At 33.9% G+C, this 23,178-nt stretch overlaps 1 protein-coding gene across 3 annotated transcripts in view; it reads right to left on the reverse strand.

Moving 5' to 3' along the window:
* Positions 1 to 23,178, reverse strand: part of LOC132752675 (isatin hydrolase-like) — a 33,021-nt gene that overhangs the window by 5,016 nt on the left and 4,827 nt on the right. Inside the window, exon 1 of one of the 3 annotated variants that reach the window (XM_060743037.1) lies at positions 22,509 to 22,635. The exons of 1 other annotated variant lie outside the window; for it this stretch is intronic. In XM_060743037.1, coding sequence (XP_060599020.1) covers positions 22,509 to 22,523 — 15 coding nt within the window. In that variant the 5' untranslated portion in view covers positions 22,524 to 22,635. Of the gene's footprint in view, positions 1 to 6,642; positions 6,801 to 22,508; positions 22,636 to 23,178 lie in introns of those variants that run through there. One more of the 3 variants, XM_060743038.1, reaches the window with a different exon arrangement.

Below are 23,178 nucleotides of genomic sequence, written 5' to 3' on the forward strand. Positions count from 1 at the left end.
AGTTATCATGCCTATTTATAAAAAGGAACGACCCGTGTGACGTACTTGAATAATAAACACATTGCACTATCAAAATGTTTTAAGCGGTTAAGCTACTGTGTTATTTAGTAACGCGCAGTTCGATTGTCACACGGGTCGTTTACAATTAATGCTGTGTTTGTCTGAAATGCTATTGTACACAAAGTTTTAAAAGTGAATAATAGTTTGTATTGCTGTATGGTTAATATGAAAAGAGAATTTCATAGTGTTGATGTAAATAACATTTGGCTAAAATTGTGTAACTTAGGCATTGATGGCAAGCTATATGTATTCACAGGTTGTAGTTTGTGTTTAAAGTTGTAATTCATATTCGGAATTATTCGAATGTGCTGTAGGTCTACCCTGGCTTATAACTATATGATATAACTTTCATACTTATGTTATTTGCAGACGACATGATTATTTAGGCTATACAGTTAGTGACTGAACTTGCTTCAACACACTGAACAATTACTACAATATATCAAATGACAATGCAAAATGATCTGACAATTCACTTAAAGGTGAAACACTAAAATTATTTAAAAAACCGTTATGGTCATTTGTTGAGTCTTCATTTGTTATATCCATGTCAATACAAGTATCTTCATTTGCTCAAAACTCGTATAAAAATATAACATCATAATTACAAAGTGTTATTCACAAAGTCTTTATCACTGCTTTTAGATTTCGATAGGCCATTGATGTTCCATGAAAAAACCTTGGGTTCAGCCTCCGAAACCCCCTATTTCGCAGATGTGTGAACTTCAGACACACTTCCGGTGCAGTTTGATATCACCTTGATCAAAGGATTTTTAATATATGATTTTTTCGCATTTTTTTTCTTTTGCTGTATCTAAGATATAAACTTGAAACTTCATATGAATAGTGCACTAGGATGTCATTATGATTGAATGATTACCTTTTGTTATCATTTCATAGTGGAAATACTTATTATGCAATGAATATTTGAAATTTCACAAATAGGTAGATCTCATAGATACGCATTAATAATGAGAAATCATCCATTGTTAATAGAAATGTACCAATGCGCATGACCACCGGAAAACGACGGAAGGCAATGATAAAATTGCAATAGTACGATGGTGAAAATGTGGTGGTACGATCGTGAAACGCGATGGTACGATGGTGAAAACGCGATGGTATGATGATGAAAACACAATGGTGCGATAATGCGATGGTACGATGGTTAAAACGCATTGCTACGATGGTGAAGTCGCGAAGGTTGGTACGATGATGAAATCGCAATTTCACCATCGGGCAATCATGTTTTCATCATCGTACCATCGCGTTTTCACCATCGTAACATTGTGCATTTTGGGTAAAGGATGAAATAAACAAGAGGGCCATGATGGCCCTAGATCGCTCACCTGACTTATCAAACTCATCCAAACAATTACCTAGACAAGCATTCTGACCAAGTCTCATGACAGGTGAGTCAAAAATGTGACCACTACAGTATTAACAAGGATTATCCATATTTGAGCAGTGCGCCCTAGTTTTTTACCCAGGTGACACATATTCAAACTTGACCTAGAAATCATCAAAACAAACTTTCAGACCAATTTCCAGGATACTTGGATCAAAACAGTAGCAACTAGAGTGTTAACAAGATTTTTCTATTTTTAGCTCCGGTGACCTAGTTTCACATGCGATTTCGAACTCATCCAAGCAATTACCTAGACAAGCATCCTGACCAAGTTTGATGATAATTGAGTCGAAAATGTGACCACTAGAATGTTAACAAGGTTTTTCCATATTTGGGCGGTGTGACCTAGTTTTTCATCCAAGATGACCCATGTTCGATCTTGACTTAGAAATCATCAAAACAAACTTTCAGACCAATTAACAGAAAATTTGAATCACAACAGTAGCCACTAGAGTGTTAACAAGATTTTTCTATTTTTAGCTCCTGTGACCTGTTCAAACTCATCCGAGCTATCACCTAGACAAGCATCTTGACCAAGTTTGATGATGATTGATGCAAAAATGTGACCGCTAAAATGTTTACAAGGTTTTTCTATTTTTAGCTCGGGTGACCTACTTTTTCATCCGAGATGAGCCATGTTCGAACTCATCCAAGCTATCAACTAGATAAGCATCCTGACCAAGTTTGATGACGATTGATGCAAAAATGTGACCGCTAGAGTGTTAACAAGGTTTTTCTATTTATAGCTCCGGTGACCTAGTTTTTCATCCGAGATGACTCATATTCGAACTCATTCGAGCTATTATCTAAACAAGCATCCTGACAAAGTTTGATGATGATTGGGTCAAAAATGTGACCACTAGAGTGTTCACAAGGTTTTTCTATTTTTAGCTCCTGTGACCTAGTTTTTCATCAGAGATGACCCATGTTCGAACTCATCCAAGCAATTGACTAGACAAGCAATCTGACCAAGTTTGATGAAGATTGGTTCAAAAATGTGACCACTAGAGTGTTCACAAGGTTTTTCTATTTTTAGCTCCGGTGACCTACTTTTTCATCCGAGATGACCCATGTTCGAACTCATCCGAGCTATCACCTAGACAAACATCCTGACCAAGTTTGATGATGATTGGGTCAAAAATGTGACCGCTAGAGTGTTCACAAGGTTTTTCTATTTTTAGCTCTTGTGACCTGACCTAGTTTTTCATCCGAGATGAGCCATGTTCGAACTCATCCGAGCTTTCAACTAGATAAGCATCCTGACCAAGTTTGATGATGATTGAGGCAAAATGCGACCGCTAGAGTGTTCACAAGCAATTGTGGACGTACGACGGACGACGGACGGACGACGGACGACGGACATTCACCGATCCTAAAAGCTCACCCTGAGCAAGCTCAGGTGAGCTAAAAAAGCACGATTGTCCAAACAGAACACCGTAAGAATAACTTTTTCACCGCTAACCCTTAAGGTAGGTTATAGATTATTTTTCGTTTTTATTTAGCGGTGTTTATATATGGTCGGATGAGTCGCCTATATGTAATATTATTGATGCAGATCATTTTGATATAGTTGAACAATATATTTTTATTTAAAAAAATAGGTAAAGTTTTTCTGGCAGGTGATAATTGAAAATGTAGAGCTAGAAATAAAAATGATTATATTTTCTGTGATTTATCGATAACGAATGACCCCGACGGGCCTCATCCGATATTTTATGTAGCAGTTGCTCGATTTGTGTAGGTCAACGTGTGTGCGAAAAGCTAACGATGATTTTGCCACAGGCTCGTACACATATAATTGTTGTCAGACGTGCAGTACGCTAGATTATATCTTGCTTAAGTAAAGCATTTAATAATAAGTATAATACACGATTTTAGAATAAGTGAAGCGACCATGCATCACTTCAATTTTACGATTAAAGGCACTTCACCCGGTATTGATGAAACAATAATAAGACACCACTCCTTGGATGTAGTACAACGCTTACAAAAACAAAGTAAGCAATCATTGTGATAACAAAGAACTCTAAAGACATGATAAAAAGGCAGGTACCGGAACAAACGACAACATTTTCTCACTAACCAGATAGAATCAAAGCACAGAAGGCGCTGAATTTGTTTTGGTCTCAAAGGTGAATGTTGTGAGATTATAAACCAATTTGTATTTGTGTAGTGCCAGCAATGCTGTTTCCAGTGTTATAACTGTAGTAATAAGGTTAATTTCAACACTGATATTCAATTCAATATTTATTTGGCTTAAACAATTAAAAAAGGTGCTTTATCTGGGTTTTGAACTCCAGACCTCTCGCTTCCTAACCGAGCGTGTTACCCCTCGATCAAGGTGAAGCTTGAAGAAAACCACATTATTCTAAATTAAGCTTTATAACCCTTATTAATTTCACGGTAAACCTGTTGTTTATAACTAAATTAAACACCATTTATATAAAACTTCTCATTTTGACTTTTGCAGTTAACATTTATTGTTTCTTCATGTATATATAATCTCTTTGTTAAAGCATTATTTTTACTTCAGTTTCATGCCACATTTATACTTCTATACATGTACGAGTATATGTGTTTCTTTTTTTTTCTCACATTTTCTTTGTTATCATTGTAATGTATTTGTAGTTTGTATAGCATGTATCTCTTCATTCCTGGAGGAAATAAAGAACTGGAGGAATTTATCTTATCTTAATTTTTGAATGGGATGTTGATTGTAAGGATTTATTTAGACGTGGTATTATAGGAATTTTACCACGATTTAAACAGCAAAGTTACTAATTTTATTGAAATGCGCTCAGGCGAAACGTATTGGCAATATTAAAGAAAAATTAATAATGAGCGAGTAATCCGGAGTGAAACTACCAATACCATCATTTGATAAAATGATAAATCGACCGAATCTAGGTTTTTAACTTTGCAATAAAAAAATCTTATAAGAAGATGATACGTAAAAAGAAACGCAAATATAAAATTAAAATGGCAGGTGAACTCGTCCGTCTGAAAATTAATACTTCTCATTCTCCGTTCCCATTTGTTACAATGTAAAATACATGTTGAATTGAATTCAGTATTTGAATTGAACAAAATGATCTCCTTTTTTGGTTATTTAGCTAGTCATAATTGTATTCTTATTGTGATATTAGTGATTTTTGACTGTTAATTTTCTGTTTGTTTGTTTGTTATAACCAGTTGCATATTATATGCCTTGGTTTAATAAAAACTGAAACTGAAGTACAGTAAATCAAAAGATTTTTGAAGCATTTTAAAAACAATCAAGAGACTACTGACTCACACATTTCTACTGATGATTATTTTGAAGGATTATTTCTGATATTCAAACCACTTTTATCGACCATTTTAAACAAAGAGTTTTGGATTGCTTAAAACAACAAGAACTGTCGGAGGACAGTAACGCTCGACTATTCGAAAATTTGTCACAAGGGTGTTTCATTGAGTATAATAATGCTTACCTATATGAATACATAAAATTGTCCGAAAAGGTACAAACTCTTCAAGTTTCAATACATTCCCTTCAGTAGTTATGGAGAGACAAGCTTACATGCAAAAACTTTACCAAGAATTCATGAGTCGAAAAAGGGGCATAATTATGCAAAAAAAGCAAATCAGAGTTATGGGACTTGTACCAATCATCTTAGATAATCACAGAGACCAAGTGTGTGAAGTTTCAATCCATTCCCTTCAGTAGTTATGGAGATACCAGCTTACATGCAAAAACTTAACCAAGAATTTCTAAGTCGAAAAAGGGGCATAATTATGTTAAAAAGCAAATCAGAGTTATGGGACTTGTGCCAATCATCTTAGATAATCACAGAGAACAAGTGTGTGAAGTTTCAATCCATTCCCTTCAGTAGTTATGGAGATACCAGCTTACATGCAAAAACTTAACCAAGAATTTCTAAGTCGAAAAAGGGGCATAATTATGTAAAAAAGCAAATCAGAGTTATGGGACTTGTGGCAATTATCTTAGATAATCACAGAGAACAAGTGTGTGAAGTTTCAATCCATTCCCTTCAGTAGTTATGGAGAACCAAGAATTTCTAAGTCGAAAAAGGGGCATAATTATGTAAAAAAGCAAATCAGAGTTATGGGACTTGTGCCAATCATCTTAGATAATCACAGAGAACAAGTGTGTGAAGTTTCAATCAATTCCCTTCAGTAGTTATGGAGATAACAGCTTACATACAAAAACTTAACCAAGAATTTCTAAGTCGAAAAAGGGGCATAATTATGAAAAAAAGCAAATCAGAGTTATGGGACTTGTGCCAATCATCTTAGATAATCACAGAGAACAAGTGTGTGAAGTTTCAATCCATTCCCTTCAGTAGTTATGGAGATACCAGCTTACATACAAAAACTTAACCAAGAATTTCTAAGTCGAAAAAGGGGCATAATTATAAAAAAAAGCAAATCAGAGTTATGGGACTTGTGCCAATCATCTTAGATAATCACAGAGAACAAGTGTGTGAAGTTTCAATCCATTCCCTTCAGTAGTTATGGAGATACCAGCTTACATACAAAAACTTAACCAAGAATTTCTAAGTCGAAAAAGGGGCATAATTATGAAAAAAAGCAAATCAGAGTTATGGGACTTGTGCCAATCATCTTAGATAATCACAGAGAACAAGTGTGTGAAGTTTCAATCCATTCCCTTCAGTAGTTATGGAGATACCAGCTTACATACAAAAACTTAACCACAGGGACGCCGACGCCGACGCCGACGCCGACAAATGGGTGACTGCATTAGCTCGATTATTCTGCGAATAGTCGAGCTAAAAATTGCAAGCAGATTTAAACAACAATGATCATTTTTATTCTTATATGCAGTGTTTATTATGATTTAAAAATTCGATTAATTAGACGTTATTTTTATCATAGACCTAATATGTACAAATTCATAGATATGCTTAAGTCAAAAAAAACGTGACAACATGTTTTATATGTATTACTAGTAGTTTTCATGTATAAAGAGATACATGTAAATATTTAAAATTAAGTTAGTTTAAAAAAAAATTCTTCGTTTTAAAAGGTATATTTTTTACGGGTAAAACACTTGTCGGCCGATTAAAGCCAAATGCATTTTTTTCAACAAAATCTATTAAGTATGCAGAGTTTTATAATTATGCAGACAAGATGTATAACCTGTATCTTACCTTCGTTTAAATTGAATAATTTGTACTTCCACTATATATCAACACAACGACAACTACTGCTACTACACATGCAATTTAAGGTGTATATTTTTCTATCACTTTAAATGCATAAAGCCTACATCAACATTATCTAAGCCAAGAAATTATTCAATCGGAACCTCTCAGCGGTCAGTGTTATTTTTATTACCGTTAAAGTAACGACAGCTTGAGTGCGGGGGTTGATCAAATAGTTCGCAGACATACGCAATACGTCTACTAATATTAAATTTATTTTATTAGACACTAATTAGACAAAATTAAACAATTTAAACAGTTCAAAAGGAGCGGCCTAACTATTGGTAATAATTTTCGAAAGCCTTTTCGTTAATTTTCATAATCTATAACGATTTACTAATTGATTTTAAGGTATTATGACCCTAATGGGCACTATCAGGAACTAAAAAATTGACATCATAGGTCAGATGTATACCTTAAAGTACACCTGTATGCAAAATTTAAACAAAGTTTACCGAACGGAAATCAAGTTATGGCCACTTTTCTGAACTCGAGCTAGGATGTTATGAGGGCCTTTTTTAGAAATGAGGAACCTTTAAATAATCTGCAATAACATTCTAATGAAAAATGTTTTCCCATTAATGTTTGGTAAGAAACAAGTAGTACCATTCAGCTAACAATCCACGGAAGCAAAATTATGGTTTCTACTTAAAATTTAGGAAATCTGTATAAAAATGTTACCCTACCCCACCCATTTTTACCACGTGTCTGACCATTTTTCTACTTAGGGAGCCTTAGTTAAAAAATTCTTAAAATTTACCAAAATGAGTGCCTGTTTTCAAAGTTTCCCTAATTTTTAAAGAAGTATATTGGTTGATCTTGTAAAATATGAAATATTTTTACCGTCTAGTTTTGATTATATTACACTTTGAAAATATCAGGTACCATATTCACTGCGGTATACCGTACCCCGGATATTGCTCGATATTATGAGGACTTTCATCCCATTTCGCGACTTTGAACGGAGAACGAAGGTAAGTTCAACGACGATATTTTCCAAACTAATGGCTATTTCATTTATTTCAACGAGTTTTATATATCTACAGGTATTTTTGTAGCTGTAAAAGACGTAAAAGTATTACAGGTATTTGTAAAATTGATTAAACTACCTCTAAAGGATCTGCTGCTCACTAAGAAATACTGACCGCGATACTGTAGAATCGTTAGAAATTATTATATAACCAATATAAAAAAAACTGAATCGAGCAATTTTTTTATTCACAATCCAAGTATGCTTTGTCCAAATTTCAGGCAAAAAGTGTGAATGTACAAAAAGATACAGGCCAAAAAAGATACAAGAAAGTGTACCGAGTATTGATTTTAAGTGTACAGAGTATTGCAAAATAGCCCAACTTTAGTGTACAGTGTATTGCAAAACAAAATGAGCACATTAGTATGGAAAATCGATATTTTTGTCTAATTTTCACGTCTGTTTATCGATTCCATTACATTCTGCTGATAATGTTATGTTATATGATATTTATTCAAATATTCAGATTCAACAATGCATTTTCAGTGTTATTACTGTTCTTTTCCTACGGGCAAATACAGAGATTTAATTTCCCATTTTATTGAAAATCACGCTATAGATGAAATAAAGTGTGTGCAGGGTCGGAAGCATGGTCGGGAGCAGGGTAGAGCCATCAAAATTGACGATGAAAATCTTTAAATGCATGTCTCAAGAGAGACCCATCTCTGAAAAGAAGGAGAAGAAAAAACATATTTAGATAACATTTATAATAGGTTTTTACAGAAAAAACATATCGGCACACTAAGTAATATATTGGCCCGAGGGCTTATGCCGCCCAAGCATGCAGATATCGTCTTAACCTTTTACTGCATGAGCATATTGCGAAAAAAGCCTGTTTTCATTTCATTGATTTAAGCCTCTTTTACAAGTTCAAACTGCTATGAAACTATATAAAAAATGCTTCAATACTGATCAAACTGGGCACAAATGTTGGCTGGACCATAGTGTGAAGACTATGCTCAATTTTAAATTTCAAGTTACCATGACAACGGGGGACGTCTCAAAATTGCCAAAAATCTCTTTTTTGCGTTGTTTTTTTCCCATCAAAACTGATTTCAAGGTGCAGCAACTTCTCAATTGATTGAGATAAAGTCTAAGATTTTTGGCGTTGATTACATGGTACGTTTCAATCGACCTAAGGCCATTTTAGCCCCCCACCCCCCACAAGTCCCAAATCTTCTCGGCGATAAGAGGGACTACTGTCCCACTTCAAACCCTTAAACAGAAGGGGGCACACCCCCCGTTACACCCCCTTGATGTACCTTTTTAATGGGGGTGGGGGGGTGGTGGCGCCGAAAAAGTGATCACTATTTTGAACAACATTTCTCAAATTCAAAATTTCTAAAATAGCGCATGTTTTACACTATTTGAGGCCTCAAAAGGGGTGGGGTGTAAAGCCTTCAAATATGATAAACAAGAAAAAGGAAAGGAAAGGCGGCGTTCAATGAACGCACCCCCCCCCCCCCTACGACCCAGCAACACGAACCAGTGGCAATTAATGAGTCCAGGCGGACCCCAAACAAAAACAGGACAGCACAAGACAGCCCTAAAACACGCCTTTATGAGTTAAAAGGTATTTAGGAACATAACCTTCTTATTGCATCTGCTGCCCTTTATCATAATCTTATCAAAATCCATTATTCGATTTTTGAGCTGTACCCGCTCGGCAGCCATACGGTAACTGCTAATGACGTAACACATTTCATGCGTTGCTAGAGTGCAGGTACAAAATGACCGAAAGTTACCTTTATATGGATTTTTGGCACAGTAGGAAGTCGGTTGATAATAGATATTTGCACACATGCTCAATACCATCTAATATTGACAATCTTAAGGCAGCATTAATGCACTTTGGATGCTTTTTTACTATTTAAAGTAATATTTGCAATAATTATTAACAAATTCTGGAAAGATTGATCCTTCGATAGCAACGAGAACTTTGTAAACACAGAAAATTGCCGACTTCCTTCGACTAAGATTTTTCATGAGCAGGAATGAAAATCTGGATTATTTGCAGATGTTTCCAGTAAAGTACCTCCGTACTAGTGTTAATAAGTATACACAATTAGAAATATTTAAAATCAAATTTATGTGGTAAATACTCCGTGTTTACTACTTGCATTTACTATATTGATAACCAATACTCGTTACACTAAAAAGCAATACTCGTGACACCGGCGGGCAACTCCAACGCAATACTCGGTACACTGACATGTGTATTTATTCTCAAAAATCACTGTCATCTGGGGTTCTATTGTTGATTGAACATTTACATCATAAACATTATCATCATTATCACATTTCACTCGATTCAAGTTTTTCTTTTAAGGAAGTATATGCACAAAAAAAATCAAATTTTACTGATCCGAGCTCATTTATCACGTGAGCAAAGAGACGGATTGTACCTCCTAATCATATTTCAAAGCTATATCTCAACATTATTGGGGTATCAGCAACTAGAGAAATTATCGAAGTTTTTGTTTTTCTATAAAAATTTAATACAAACCAATTCCAAATGTCTAAATATCGTCACTGAACTTACCTCCTTTCTCGTTCAAAGTCGCGAAATGGGATGAAAGTCCTCATAATATCGAGCAATATCCGGGGTACGGTATACCGCAGTGATATGTATTAATAGATTTAGCATAACTTAGCCAATAAAAACCTATATAAATTAAAAATCAAAATTTAACACTTTTTTCTTTCCAAATGGGACATGAAAGATACTTAAATAATGTTAAAAGAAAAAAAGAAAGAAAAAAAAGTTGACCCTTCTGGGGATTGAACCCATGGCCCTCATTTTCAATGTACTTAACAGTAGTTCTAGCCTATTTGAATACTCTTCAAAGCGGAGGTTATGCATTAGGATGCTAATACCTTAATGAAATGAATGTTGTCAATACTTATATTAACTATTATACTAACGTCCCGATGGCTTAGTGGCAAGTATGATAGCAAAACAATCACAATGTCCTCAACTTTTTGGCTTGCAGCCACGGCTGCAAGCCATTTCATCTGGAAAACTTGTTCCGGTTATGTGGTTTCCTGCTTACATCTGTTGGTGCATGATTGAACGGGAAACCAGCTGCAATCGTGCCAAACGCAACTTTGCAGCCTTTTCCGTCAGTCTTCGGATTAATGATAATAGCCGATGTAGTTCCGATTGCAATCGTGACAAATCGGGCGATTCCGTCATACTGCGGAGTAATATTACGGAAATCTAAGCTATTTTAGTTACTTCGGTAATCCCAGTTTGTGTATATAAATAGGATTTCTATTTTTACTTGATTTATCGGTTTAAACCGTAATAAATTATAAACGAAATTGTTCCGTTTCATTTGTTTTTCAAGACGCAAAAGTTTGTTTCTTTTATAATTGTTTGTTTTGTCTGTATTAGTTTTATACAATAGAGAGAATGGTGACTGTAGTATTATTCCGTCTTCAAAGGGTGGTCCTGCTTACCAAATCACGCATGACGAGTTATATTTAGATCTACTGAACGCAATTCAACTTCTTGGTGAGGTAATCTAAAAATAGCCCATGCATATCATTAACCTTGCCACGTGCTGATCTATGTATCATAGTTGATACATGCTATTAATTGGTACCACGTAAAGAAGTATTCTACTGCACTGGACCACCTAGGGTTAATGAGATGAACATATGATCTTATCAGATGACCAAGCAGAACGCTAAAAGTATCCTATCAGAGTGGCCGCAGTTAATTTCTCTTAATTTATGTGTTTATGTGTTATTACTAGAATTAAGATTTATTCAATTATTCTTGTTAAATGGATTAATACAATTACTAAATAACTTTTGTAAAATGGATTAAATACCGGATTTATTTGTTCATAATTTTATTTAAAGTGACAATATTCTGGTTTTAACAATTGACTTCTGTTTTTGATTTGATTTTCAATTTATATTTTCCACATGGATTGCTACAAGAATGGGTAAAGTGTTCAGTTCCAGTAGGGAACTCCACTTTTCAAGAAGCCCAACAGTCGCTATATAACCAGTACAGTAGGTACTGAGGCGTACTGCGACGACCCCAGAGTTTGCGGACAGTAGGTCCAACATAACTCTGCAACAAAATTTGGAATGTCCAGAGTTTGCGGACAGTAGGTCCAATATTAACTCTGCAACAGATTAGGAAAATCTGTTTCGTCATCATGGAATGATGGATAACAGTATGAAGCCTTGGCCATCTGCAACACAGATGATTGACCTTCCAAGTTTTATGCTACAACTACTACTACAACAACAAAGGCAATATTGCTTTAATTTGAAGTTATCAAGACATGAAATTAATATTATATTATTTAACAATTTAATTTCTTGAGCCACGAACATGCCAAAGTCATGTTTCTTAGGCCAACGAAATGCACATATCACAGCTTATAATTTATAAGACGCTTATTCTATTGGTTAAAAAGATCTGCAGTATCTTACTGTTTTAAATCTTACTTGATATAAGAAAATATCAGCTCTTGCTCACAAAATATAATTCTATGTTTAGTTGGGTAACTGTATGATAAGTTAAAATAAAAATTATTTGATTTAAAGATATAATATGCTCAAATTCATTGTATTTTTAAATATTGATAATTGCTACACAGTCTCTTTTTAAATATAAAATAAACATGTTTTGACTACACACTAAGAAGATATCTTATGTCTTAAACTCTACACAATTTAGAGGCACAATAACAATGTATAGTGTCAATAAAAAAAAAAAAAAAATTAAGAAAGGGTCAACTTTACTTATATGCAGCTTCCCAAACACAGTTTGTACATTCTTTTATTCAAATAAGACATATTTAGAAAGAAATACATAGATTTCAAATAATTTCTGGGATAAAAATATTTTACTCTGAGATGAGTATAGTATATCTTTAACATGCTTTGGGTGGAAAAACAGTAAATTGCATTTTACAGTATCATATCCTTGAACAGACTCATTCAAACCAAGCCTGCAACATTTTCAGTTTTGCTGTTTTGGGCGTATTGTAGAGATTTTATTTGCACAAAAATGGTTTTATATTAGAGGAATATTCTGGAGTAAGTTTTGCCTAGAAATGTCAAGAACTGTATACTCCAAATTTGTTACATAAGAGGGAATATGCTGGAGTAAGTTTTGCATAGAAATGTCAAGAACTTTACTGTGTACTCCAAATTTGTTATATAAGATGGAATATTCTGGAGCTAGTTTTGCATAGAAATGTCAAGAACTGTGTACTCCTAATTTGTTATATAAGAGGGAATATGCTGGAGACAGTTTTGCATAGAAATGTCTATGACTGTGTACTCCAAATTTGTTATATAAGATGGAATATGCTGGAGCTAGTTTTGCATAGAAATGTCTAGAACTGTGTACTCCAAATTTGTTATATAACATGGAATATGCTGGAGCTAGTTTTGCATAGAAATGTCAAGAACTGTGTACTCCAAATTTGTTATATAAGATGGAATATGCTGGAGCTAGTTTTGCATAGAAATGTCTAGAACTGTGTACTCCAAATTTGTTATATAACATGGAATATGCTGGAGCTAGTTTTGCATAGAAATGTCAAGAACTGTGTACTCCAAATTTGTTATATAAGAGGGAATATGCTGGAGCTAGTTTTGCATAGAAATGTCAATTACTGTGTACTCCAAATTTGTTATATAAGATGGAATATGTTGGAGCTAGTTTTGCATAGAAATGTTAAGAACAGTGTACTCCAATATTGTTATATAAGAGGGAATATGCTGGAGCTAGTTTTGCATAGAAATGTCAAGAACTGTGTACTCCAAATTTGTTATATAGGAGGGAATATACTGGAGCTAGTTTTGCATAAAATGACAAAACCGTGATATAAATTCGTTATTTATATAAAAGCGAATATGCTGGAGCTAGTTTTGCAATAAATATCAAAACCCGAGTTTCTCCAAATTTGTTATATAAGATGGAATATGTTGGAGCATGGTTTGCATAGAAATGTCAAAACCTGAATACTCCAAATTTGTTATATACGAAGATCAAATAAAGTGTTTTGCATAGAAGTGTCAAAAACTGTGAGTCCAAATTTGCTCTTGGGAAAACGCACCATTTGGAGCTGATCTTATGAAGGAATTGTTTCTTTCCTTACGGAAAGTTAACACATATTAAATAGCATTGGTTGTATATAGTGTGAGGTAAGAATCTCAGGGGCAACCATGAGTACATATACAAGAAAGAAAACAGAATGTGAGTATGCACTGTCTTTACAATACTCTAGAAACACTTCGAAATACCCTGAACATTGCAAGTTGATAACTTTAAATATTGGTTCTTGCTTGAGACGGTTCAATAATGAAATTAATATTGAATAATTCTTTACCTGTATATCTCAAGTAAAGTACACTGACAATGTCGATTGTAAAGAACTTGTTTTTATTTTTAAGAAAATGACATGTCATTCGAAATGGAAGAACATGAAATAAGATATGAAAAGTTTTAGTGAAGAAAATAAACATTTAATCACTAAAATATTTTTCTATCGACTGAAAGATGTATAATTATAGACATAGCTAAATGCATAATTGAATACATGTTTGATATGCTTTGTATGCATTGAAAAGTTTTGCTCAAGCTAACTACAGTAAAACATAGAAAAGAAATAAATGAATTAATGAATATAATAAAATAAACTATTAAGATGAACAAAAAAAAAAAAAAATCATTTGCATTTGCCTTGTCTTTCATTGTTGGACAAACCTATGAAACCAATGTTTTACCATTCATTACAATAATGATAGTTTATACAAAGTTGTAATGTGCAGTATTTTAGATGGTTTAGATAAGGTTGATAATTTGGGATTTACTGTACACATGTACTACATCTTCAGATAAATCTGTCACTGGACCCTCTCAGTGAATTGTTTTTGTTAGGGTTTATCATCGGATTTATTCCTGGGAAAACAGCAGGTATTAATAGCCGTGCCTGGTTTGTAAGTCAAACATGTGTCTTAATTTGATTTGTTTGTTTGCAAGGAGGGGTTGCTAATTAACCTTCACTGTGTTTATGATCCATGGCACTATAAATCACTCAGGGAGGGAGTTGTGTCTGACCTAGCACAACAATAGGCAAACAAAATCCTGATTGTGCTACGGCTGTCAAAGTGTCATTAAAATTTTGATTTAAATAATTGAAACATCTAGTTTTAATAAAAGTATTAATTATATCATGAAAACTGCAGTTTAGTCTATGAAACATTTCTACGGTTGATAAACGCATTTATATTTGTAGACTGCATGTTAATTAGTCAAATAGAAATGTTATAAAATTTGAAAAAGAAATGGCAGATAAATTAATAATATATATCATTATATGTAGATGTGGTAACTTACTCGTCATTGCCCGGGGAAAGGAAAACACTAAGCAGATTATTCTACCAAACGGCATGGTCATAGAATATTACTTGTTTGGGGTTTTGTTTTCAAACAACTGAATAAGTAAGTGGTGATAAGAGATTCAGCCATTTGTTTTGGTAGTTTTCATTATCGTTTTTGAAATAAATCAGTTGATGACTTAATTAACTAATTAATTGATTGATTGATTCCGAACAAAAATGATAATAATAATAATAATTCAGGAAAATGAACAAATTCATTTGTATGTTTCATTATATTCTATCCTGTATCGAGTGGAATCGAAAACGTGAACCATAGAAACATGTACTGTAACTGCAATACAGAGCTGATTTTGAAAATAATTTACATGTGTTTATTGAAGAAAACATGAATGTGAAAAAAAAAAAAAAAAAAAAAAATAATAATAATAATAATATAAACGAATAATGGCAGGTTTAGGCTTAATGGCCCTTTAACCGCAGATCAGTAATTTCAAAACACTGATTTTGCAAGATATCAGAAATCGAGCCTAAAGAAATTATAATTAAAAGCATAAATGTGTTGCTTTATATAAATGTGTTGCTTTAAAACCATAAAAAACTTCGAATATCACTACATGTGAAAGAATTTTGTGCTACACGTATATGTGTGTCAAACTTGTTTGCAATTTTCTGTTTACAATATACAATACAATGTATCAATTTTTGCAATGTGACATTGCAGCAGGGGTCAAGCCTAATGACCTTTTCCGCACAGTAGAAATAGGGAATAGTATTCTTTTATAATGATTTTTACTTTTACAGCATTTTATGTATATGGCAATTGCATACTTTATTTTGTACATTACATTTTCAGTATTGAAAAGTTTATAGTCGTAGATTGAATGCGTAATCATTGTACTTGGTTATGAAGTTTTAACGACTTATCAAAATGCGAGCATGGTCTCTAAAATCTCATTAACCCTAGGTGGTCCAGTGCAGTAGAATTAATAAATTAAACGAGACTTACCTGGAAGTTGAAGTTCAATTATTATTCTACTGCTACTGGACCACAGGGTTTAATGCCCACCCGGTTACCCCTCCCATATGTATAAGCCATTGTCGCATTTTGCATAATTATGTATGCTCTGAAAGTCTGCTTGGTCATCTGATAAGATCATATGTTCATCTCATTAAACCCTGTGGTCCAGTAGCAGTAGAATAATAATTGAACTTCAACTTCCAGGTAAGTCTCGTTTAATTTATTAATTTTAGTGCATTTACTTGTCTATAAATGCAAAGGAATGATTTCGCTGCGAAAAAGGGGAAATGAGATGTGCACACTTGTTTTCCTTCAGTATCACGTTAATATTTTTACGATTGAACATTTTCTTTATTAGTTTTATACAATAGAGAATAGATCTAAATCGTTTTGACAAAAAAATATTCGGTTTTCCAAAAAAAAAAAAACTAAATAAACCCTTTATGATATACAAATACCGTAATTAAAAAAAATGTGATAATACATTGAAACCCAAAAAAAATTTTTTAAAGGGTTGGGATGAAGGCACAACTGTGCAAGCCTTTCCTTTTAAAAGGAAACTTTATTTCCTAATTATTTTTTTAGAATTATATGCAGCATTAAACATAAAAATATTGTTTCATTTAGATTTGATCCTACAACCTTCGAATCTAAAAGTCTATCCCTGAGACTAGTTTTGTTTGCTTGTTTGTTGATTTTACGCCTTTTCCCAACAGTATTTCAGTCATATAGGCGGGTAGTTTCCTAACCATCGTTCCTGGAGAGTTACACCATTGCGGAGGAATGTAGTCTATACCTTCCTCCGCGCTAAACTACCAAAGCATCTCCCGGGGACCGAACCCCCGCCAGAGAGGTAACTGTATTAGAAGTCATCGACTCTAACCCCTCGGCCACGGAGGCGGTTGTAGTGTGGGTACCTTTAAGTTTTACATAAACTATGTACACTCTAAAATCCGTAGGACATACTTTGGAATTCGACAATTACCGACAAAAGGTCATTGAATATTCAAATGTTTCAGGTCAATATTGCCAAACAATACACTGGTACTGACCTTCTTTTCGTAGTTTATCCAGATACTCGGTAATTATCCATAATAACCTCAGACTTAATGTCGATTCAAATATAATCGAGAATGGGAAATCTAAAATTTAAAAGTACATAGGAGTGGAAGGAAAAGATTTTTAGTATCTTATAGTAAGCCTTAGAGTGTTAAATTATTTTGATGTTGTAGCAGGGGTCCAGGGGCAGATAGGGATGGGGTGTCCAAACACTGATACTGCCACCTGTGTGCTTATCATTATTTTTTAAGCCACATCTTACTACCACCAACGAACGTCGACATGCAATAGAATGACAGTAAGTCAAGTTGCTGCTAGTGAGTGTACAAACACACCGACCCAGCAAGTATGCAGATATCCTGGCCTTCACGGCCAGTATAATAAACCTAACAACAAACAAAGATGTGTCATCACTTTGCAAAACGAATACGATACTTACATACTGATTTTTTTACATTACTCAATGTTACTGCCAAACAACTTTTGTATTACTCCGTAGATTTCCGTATATTAAAATACATATATACCAGACAGTGAAAGAAAGAGAGTGTAGATCATTAAACGGATATTGCACACCCAAAATTGATTTTCTGGGAAGACCCGTTGCCAATGTTGAGAGAACTTGTGGGTCAACCCTTTTGCCAAATATGTCATTTTCATTGATTGTAACTGTTTGCATGTATGTATATATGTTATTTTTGGCAATAAAATATGTTTAAATCAACCCAAAATTGATAAAAATTACCAGTACAAATCACTATTGTGCTTGCATATTTATGACGAGAAATGGAAAATCAACCGTGATTTTGTATACATGTATATTCCCAACAATGATAGAAAGAAAGAGTGAAGACCTTTTGAACATATTGTTATACATAAACATGAATATGACAGAATTATTTGAGCAAACATTGTGTTTACACGAATATAAGGGGAAGTAAGGTTGAACTAGTTGTACAAATATGTTTATAAGAGATTGATATAGTGTAAAAGTGCAGTCCGTTTTTGTACGTGCATTTACATATGTAAATTGAGAATGTGCATGCATATCTACACTCGAAAATGATATCTGATTTACGTAAGAGTGCAAGACATTTATAAATATGTGTGTACGGTAAAACTGGTGTTAGCTATGCATTTGTCCGTATAGCAATGGGGAAAATATTAGACTTGATTTTGTGCATTTTTTTTGTTTTAACAAAATCATATTGATTTCAAATTTTCTAATACAAATAGCTTTTCTGATGTACAACATGTCACGGAGCTTTAAGGGATTAAAATAAACGTTTAACTGAAGTGCTTGAATATCATTATCTAATTTTATCTACCTAATAAATAACGTGCCAATGAGCCAGTCTATAGAACTTAACCACGACTGAAGCAGTGTCACTCACTTCATTTGCTCTGCCTCTATTGAAGTTCGTCTCCGCCTTAAATTGTCGACAAATTTAATATGCTAGCATTTAGTCTTCGTTGACGGGGAGGGGGAGGGAACCAGGACAATTATGATCAATATAAATGACGAATTATTAAATTACAAGTTACAAAGCCTAAATCACGCCCACTATCAGAGAGGCAGTTCTACCTCAACAGACCCGTCTATAGTCTAATGACGGGAACCAAATTCGGGCAGGGAACAAGAGGTATCACGAAGATTATTTTGGCGCTACGGACGCAGCGGAAATATTTTGTGCAAAACAGGCAAAACGTGTGCGACATGTAATTCGTGAAAATAATTAACATTTAAGCTATAAAACAGATTAACTGAGTGAAAAAAGTACATTCATTTTAAAACGCATCACAAATATTTGCAATAGGTTATTTTGAAGGATTCTGTGCCCGACGATTCTTCTCTTTTGCCTAGATTTTGTATTATATTTAGTGGTCCCATACCTAGATTCTAGGCGAATATGCAATCTTTTGTTAATTCAAGTAGTTTAATCTTTTATAAATGAGTAAGTAAACAATACGTAATAAAGAATTGATTATATATATCAATTTATTCATAAATATCATTGATATTACAGACATATTTTCGCTATTTGTAAAATTCTCAAAACCATTTGAACATTATTCAATTCGCACGAATATTTAAATGGACAAATTCTCGGCACATATTGTCTTGAATAAATTTTAAGTTTACCAATCATTTCAATTTCTTTTGTTATCCACTTTATTTTGCTTCAATCAGCGCAACAGACAAACATTTCAGAATTTCAGACACATACCAAGAACATGGAGAAAAAAATTGATTAGTGCTTCGGATATTCAATTGTAATATAGAACGATTTTCAATTCTGATTTTGTACATTACCTGTGACTGTTCACATCATTTGGCGGCGTCTTTGATGTGCATCATCAACATTTAACTTGTATCGTATTGTTCTAACTCAACATCGTTATCCTCCTGTTAGAAGTCAAAACAGAATGCAACTCTCTAAACCATCCCTTATTCAGAAAAAAAATCTGCAGTTTACCTGATTTTCAATGTTGCCTCCTAGAGATTAACCTATATTTCTTTTTTAAGTGTCAGTCCTATTATGATGTCATAGCTCGTCTTTGATATTAATTCTTACCTCTCCATTATAAGACTTCATTCCTTACTAAACAGAGACCAGACCTTAGCAATGGCATTGATTACAAATTGCCAGTTCAACTCGCCGCCGAAATTTTTGAACACCCGCCAAATTTCCCAGATATCGCACCGTCCGACTTTTAATTGTTGCTGCTTTAACATTCTATACAGAAACTTTCCATCAGTTTATTAACAGACATCAACGCTGCATTGACGAAGGCGGGGCTTGTTTCGAAAAATCATTACCATGAAGTGGTGTAGGAGTACAGAATCGGACACTGATGGGATTACTGGCTTTAACACCAAGGAGACAGTCAAATGACGCGACGTAAAGCCCCTGTCTCTGTTCCCAAAATGATGTCATTTATGGGAAAACAGAACATCAAAACATATAATATATTTGACGTATATGTCGCGTTAGTGATGACTTGCAATAATAACGTTATCCCTATGCTAGTTTATTTTTTCATTGTAAAAAATGGGTCAAAGACAGAAAAGGCCGGGTTGCATTTTTACGCTGTGATGTTTACTATTGACCATTTATTTAACTATGTAGGTAATAAACAGGAAGTGGATGAGCTTCACTTCTGAAATCGAATCCAACTGTATAGGACCATGTGTCAATGCTGTATTCCAAATGTCAAGAGCAGTGATTAGTAGTTGCTGAGAAAACTGTTACGAAAATTTCTTACCATTGACCATTAATGTCAAAAATTTAACTAAGTAGGTAAACAGGAAAAAGGATGAGCTACACAACTGAAATCAAATCTCACGGTATGGGACCATGTGTCAATGCTGTATGCCAAATATCAAGAGGCTGTGATAAGCAGTTGCTGAGAAAACTGTTACGGAAATTTCCTACAATTGACCATAAATATTGAAAATTTAACTAAGTAGGTAAATAGGTAGTGGATAAGCAACAGACCTGAAATTAAATCCCACGGTATAGGACTATGTTTCAATGCTGTATGCCGCCAAATATCAAGAGGCTGTGATATGTAGTTGCTGAGAAAACTGTTACAAAAATGTCCTACTACTGACCATTAATGTTGAAAATTTAACTAAGTGGGTAAACAGGAAGTGGATGAGCTGCAAACCTGAAATCAAATCTCACGGTATGGGACCATGTGTCAATGCTGTAGGCCTGTGATAAGTAGTTGCTGAGAAAACTGTTACGAAAATATTTTCACCGCCCGCCCGACATTCATCATACTATACCGGGTTTGCACCAGTGCAACCCGGCCAGAAATATTTTTCACTGGAGTGAAACATATTTTCCGTATTTAACTGGTGTCTTGCGGACTACTTTCATCTAAATTTAGCCAATACAAAAGTATATATGGGAAGTCTTTCGGAACAGGTCACAAAGAGTAAAGTATAAAATAAACAGAAAATTCAAGATTGTCTATAAATTTCATCTCGTGGAAAAAATATCCTATTTCACTTATTGAAATAGTTATTTTCATACCACTCGATGGAAGCAAGTCCTATATTCATAGAAAACACATTAAATCCTTTACGTATTTTCGTAAAATTGTATCAAATGATGTATGTATGATCAAACATTGTTCTTTGCATCTTATTTTTTATTTTTCACTTTTCATATACTGACAATTATGACAATTAGTGACATTATGCTCTTATTTTCATACTCAAGTTGAGGTGAATTGACTTTATTTCAAAAGATTAACTGTTAAAATGGTGTTTGACCAACAGTTTATTTCGGAAAATGTTTATGATAAAATTTAAAATCTGCCTTAAATTAAAAAGACTGCCCCAGTCTGTTTATAATTAAAAGTTTCAGATAAGTTCTAATTGATATTTATATAGAAATTCCGTTTCGATCTGGGGGTTATTTATTGTTTATGTGAAGTGAATCATCAAATTAAAAGGATTTATGGTATAATGTCACTTTAAACATATATATTCATGTATTGATTATAGCTCGATAGTGATAAAAGCTTAGAAGTTATTTCAACTATTCTAGAGTCCGATTCCTGGAACAAACTAGTAGTGGTGTCATACATTAGTGCGGCTCGAACTCACGATCTCTGGTTTGAGAGGCAGATATGTTAACTACCAGGCACCGCCCCCTACGAACTTATTGATAAACCCTCGCATTTCGTAGAACTTATTGATCAACCCTCGCATTTCGTAGAACTTATTGATCAACCCTCGCATTTCGTAGAACTTATTGATCAACCCTCGCATTTCATAGAACTTATTGATCAACCCTCGCATTTCGTAGAACTTATTGATCAACCCTCGCATTTCATAGAACTTATTGATCAACCCTCGCATTTCGTAGAACTTATTGATCAACCCTCGCATTTCGTAGAACTTATTGATCAACCCTCGCATTTCATAGAACTTATTGATCAACCCTCGCATTTCGTACTTTGAGAAATAATTGTGTACGTCAATTTCGTTGTCGATTTTTATCACTTCTATTTGTACCTCATTAACGCTTGTGTAACTAGCGTTAATTATTAGTGTTGTTCTTTTCTAAATTTTGTTAATTTTATAATATTATTCTATGTACTTGAAACAAAAAGGTAGGCTACTCTATGTGTACAAGTTGGAAATAAAGTTATAAACTTTTCTTCATCTTCTTCTTTCTTCTTTTCTAAATTAAGAAACTTTAGACATAGTAACCTCTATTTTTCAATACAAAATGTTATGTTTTATTAAACAGTCCGTTAACCTGTTTATGTACGTTTTAACATGATTATAAAAGCATAAATGTTTACCTGATCCGAATCCATGCAAATAACGTGCTATTATCCAAAGTACACAAATAAACTTTGAACTCAAAATCATGTATTAATACACATAACTTGTAAACCGAGAAGACAAACATAACAGATTACCCCGCCCCCTCGCAAAAATACATCTGTATATCAAATTTAAACCATTAAGAAAAGTGTCTGAATTATGCATCAGAAACGAAAGAATATTATATTTTTTAGGAAAGGAAAATATGAAATTTTAAAATGTTTAAATTACCGTTAAAGAGCATGTTAGATGCTTTTCACCTAAAGAAAGTAGAGCTGAATGTGAAATCAATTGTCATAACATTTACGAAATATAAACAAAGCATTATTTTGACTTACATACAAAATACTAGAACATTATAACTATAATACATAATTGAGCCGTGTCAAGACAAAACCAACATAATGGGTTTGCGACCAACATGGATCCAGACCAGCTTGCGCATCCGTGCATTCTGATCAGGACCCATGCTGTTCGCTATCAGTTTCTCTACTTGTAATAGAGTTGGTAAGCGAACAGCATGGATCCTGATCAGACTGCGCGGATGCGCAGGCTGATCTGCATCAATGCTGGTCGCAAACCCATTATGTTGGTTTTGTCATGACACGGCTCATATGTATTATTTTATATGGCAGTAACAATAAC

Source organism: Ruditapes philippinarum, unplaced genomic scaffold, assembly GCF_026571515.1.
Source record: "Ruditapes philippinarum isolate M1 unplaced genomic scaffold, ASM2657151v2 ctg1109_1_1_1_1, whole genome shotgun sequence".
Taxonomy (NCBI): domain Eukaryota; kingdom Metazoa; phylum Mollusca; class Bivalvia; order Venerida; family Veneridae; genus Ruditapes; species Ruditapes philippinarum.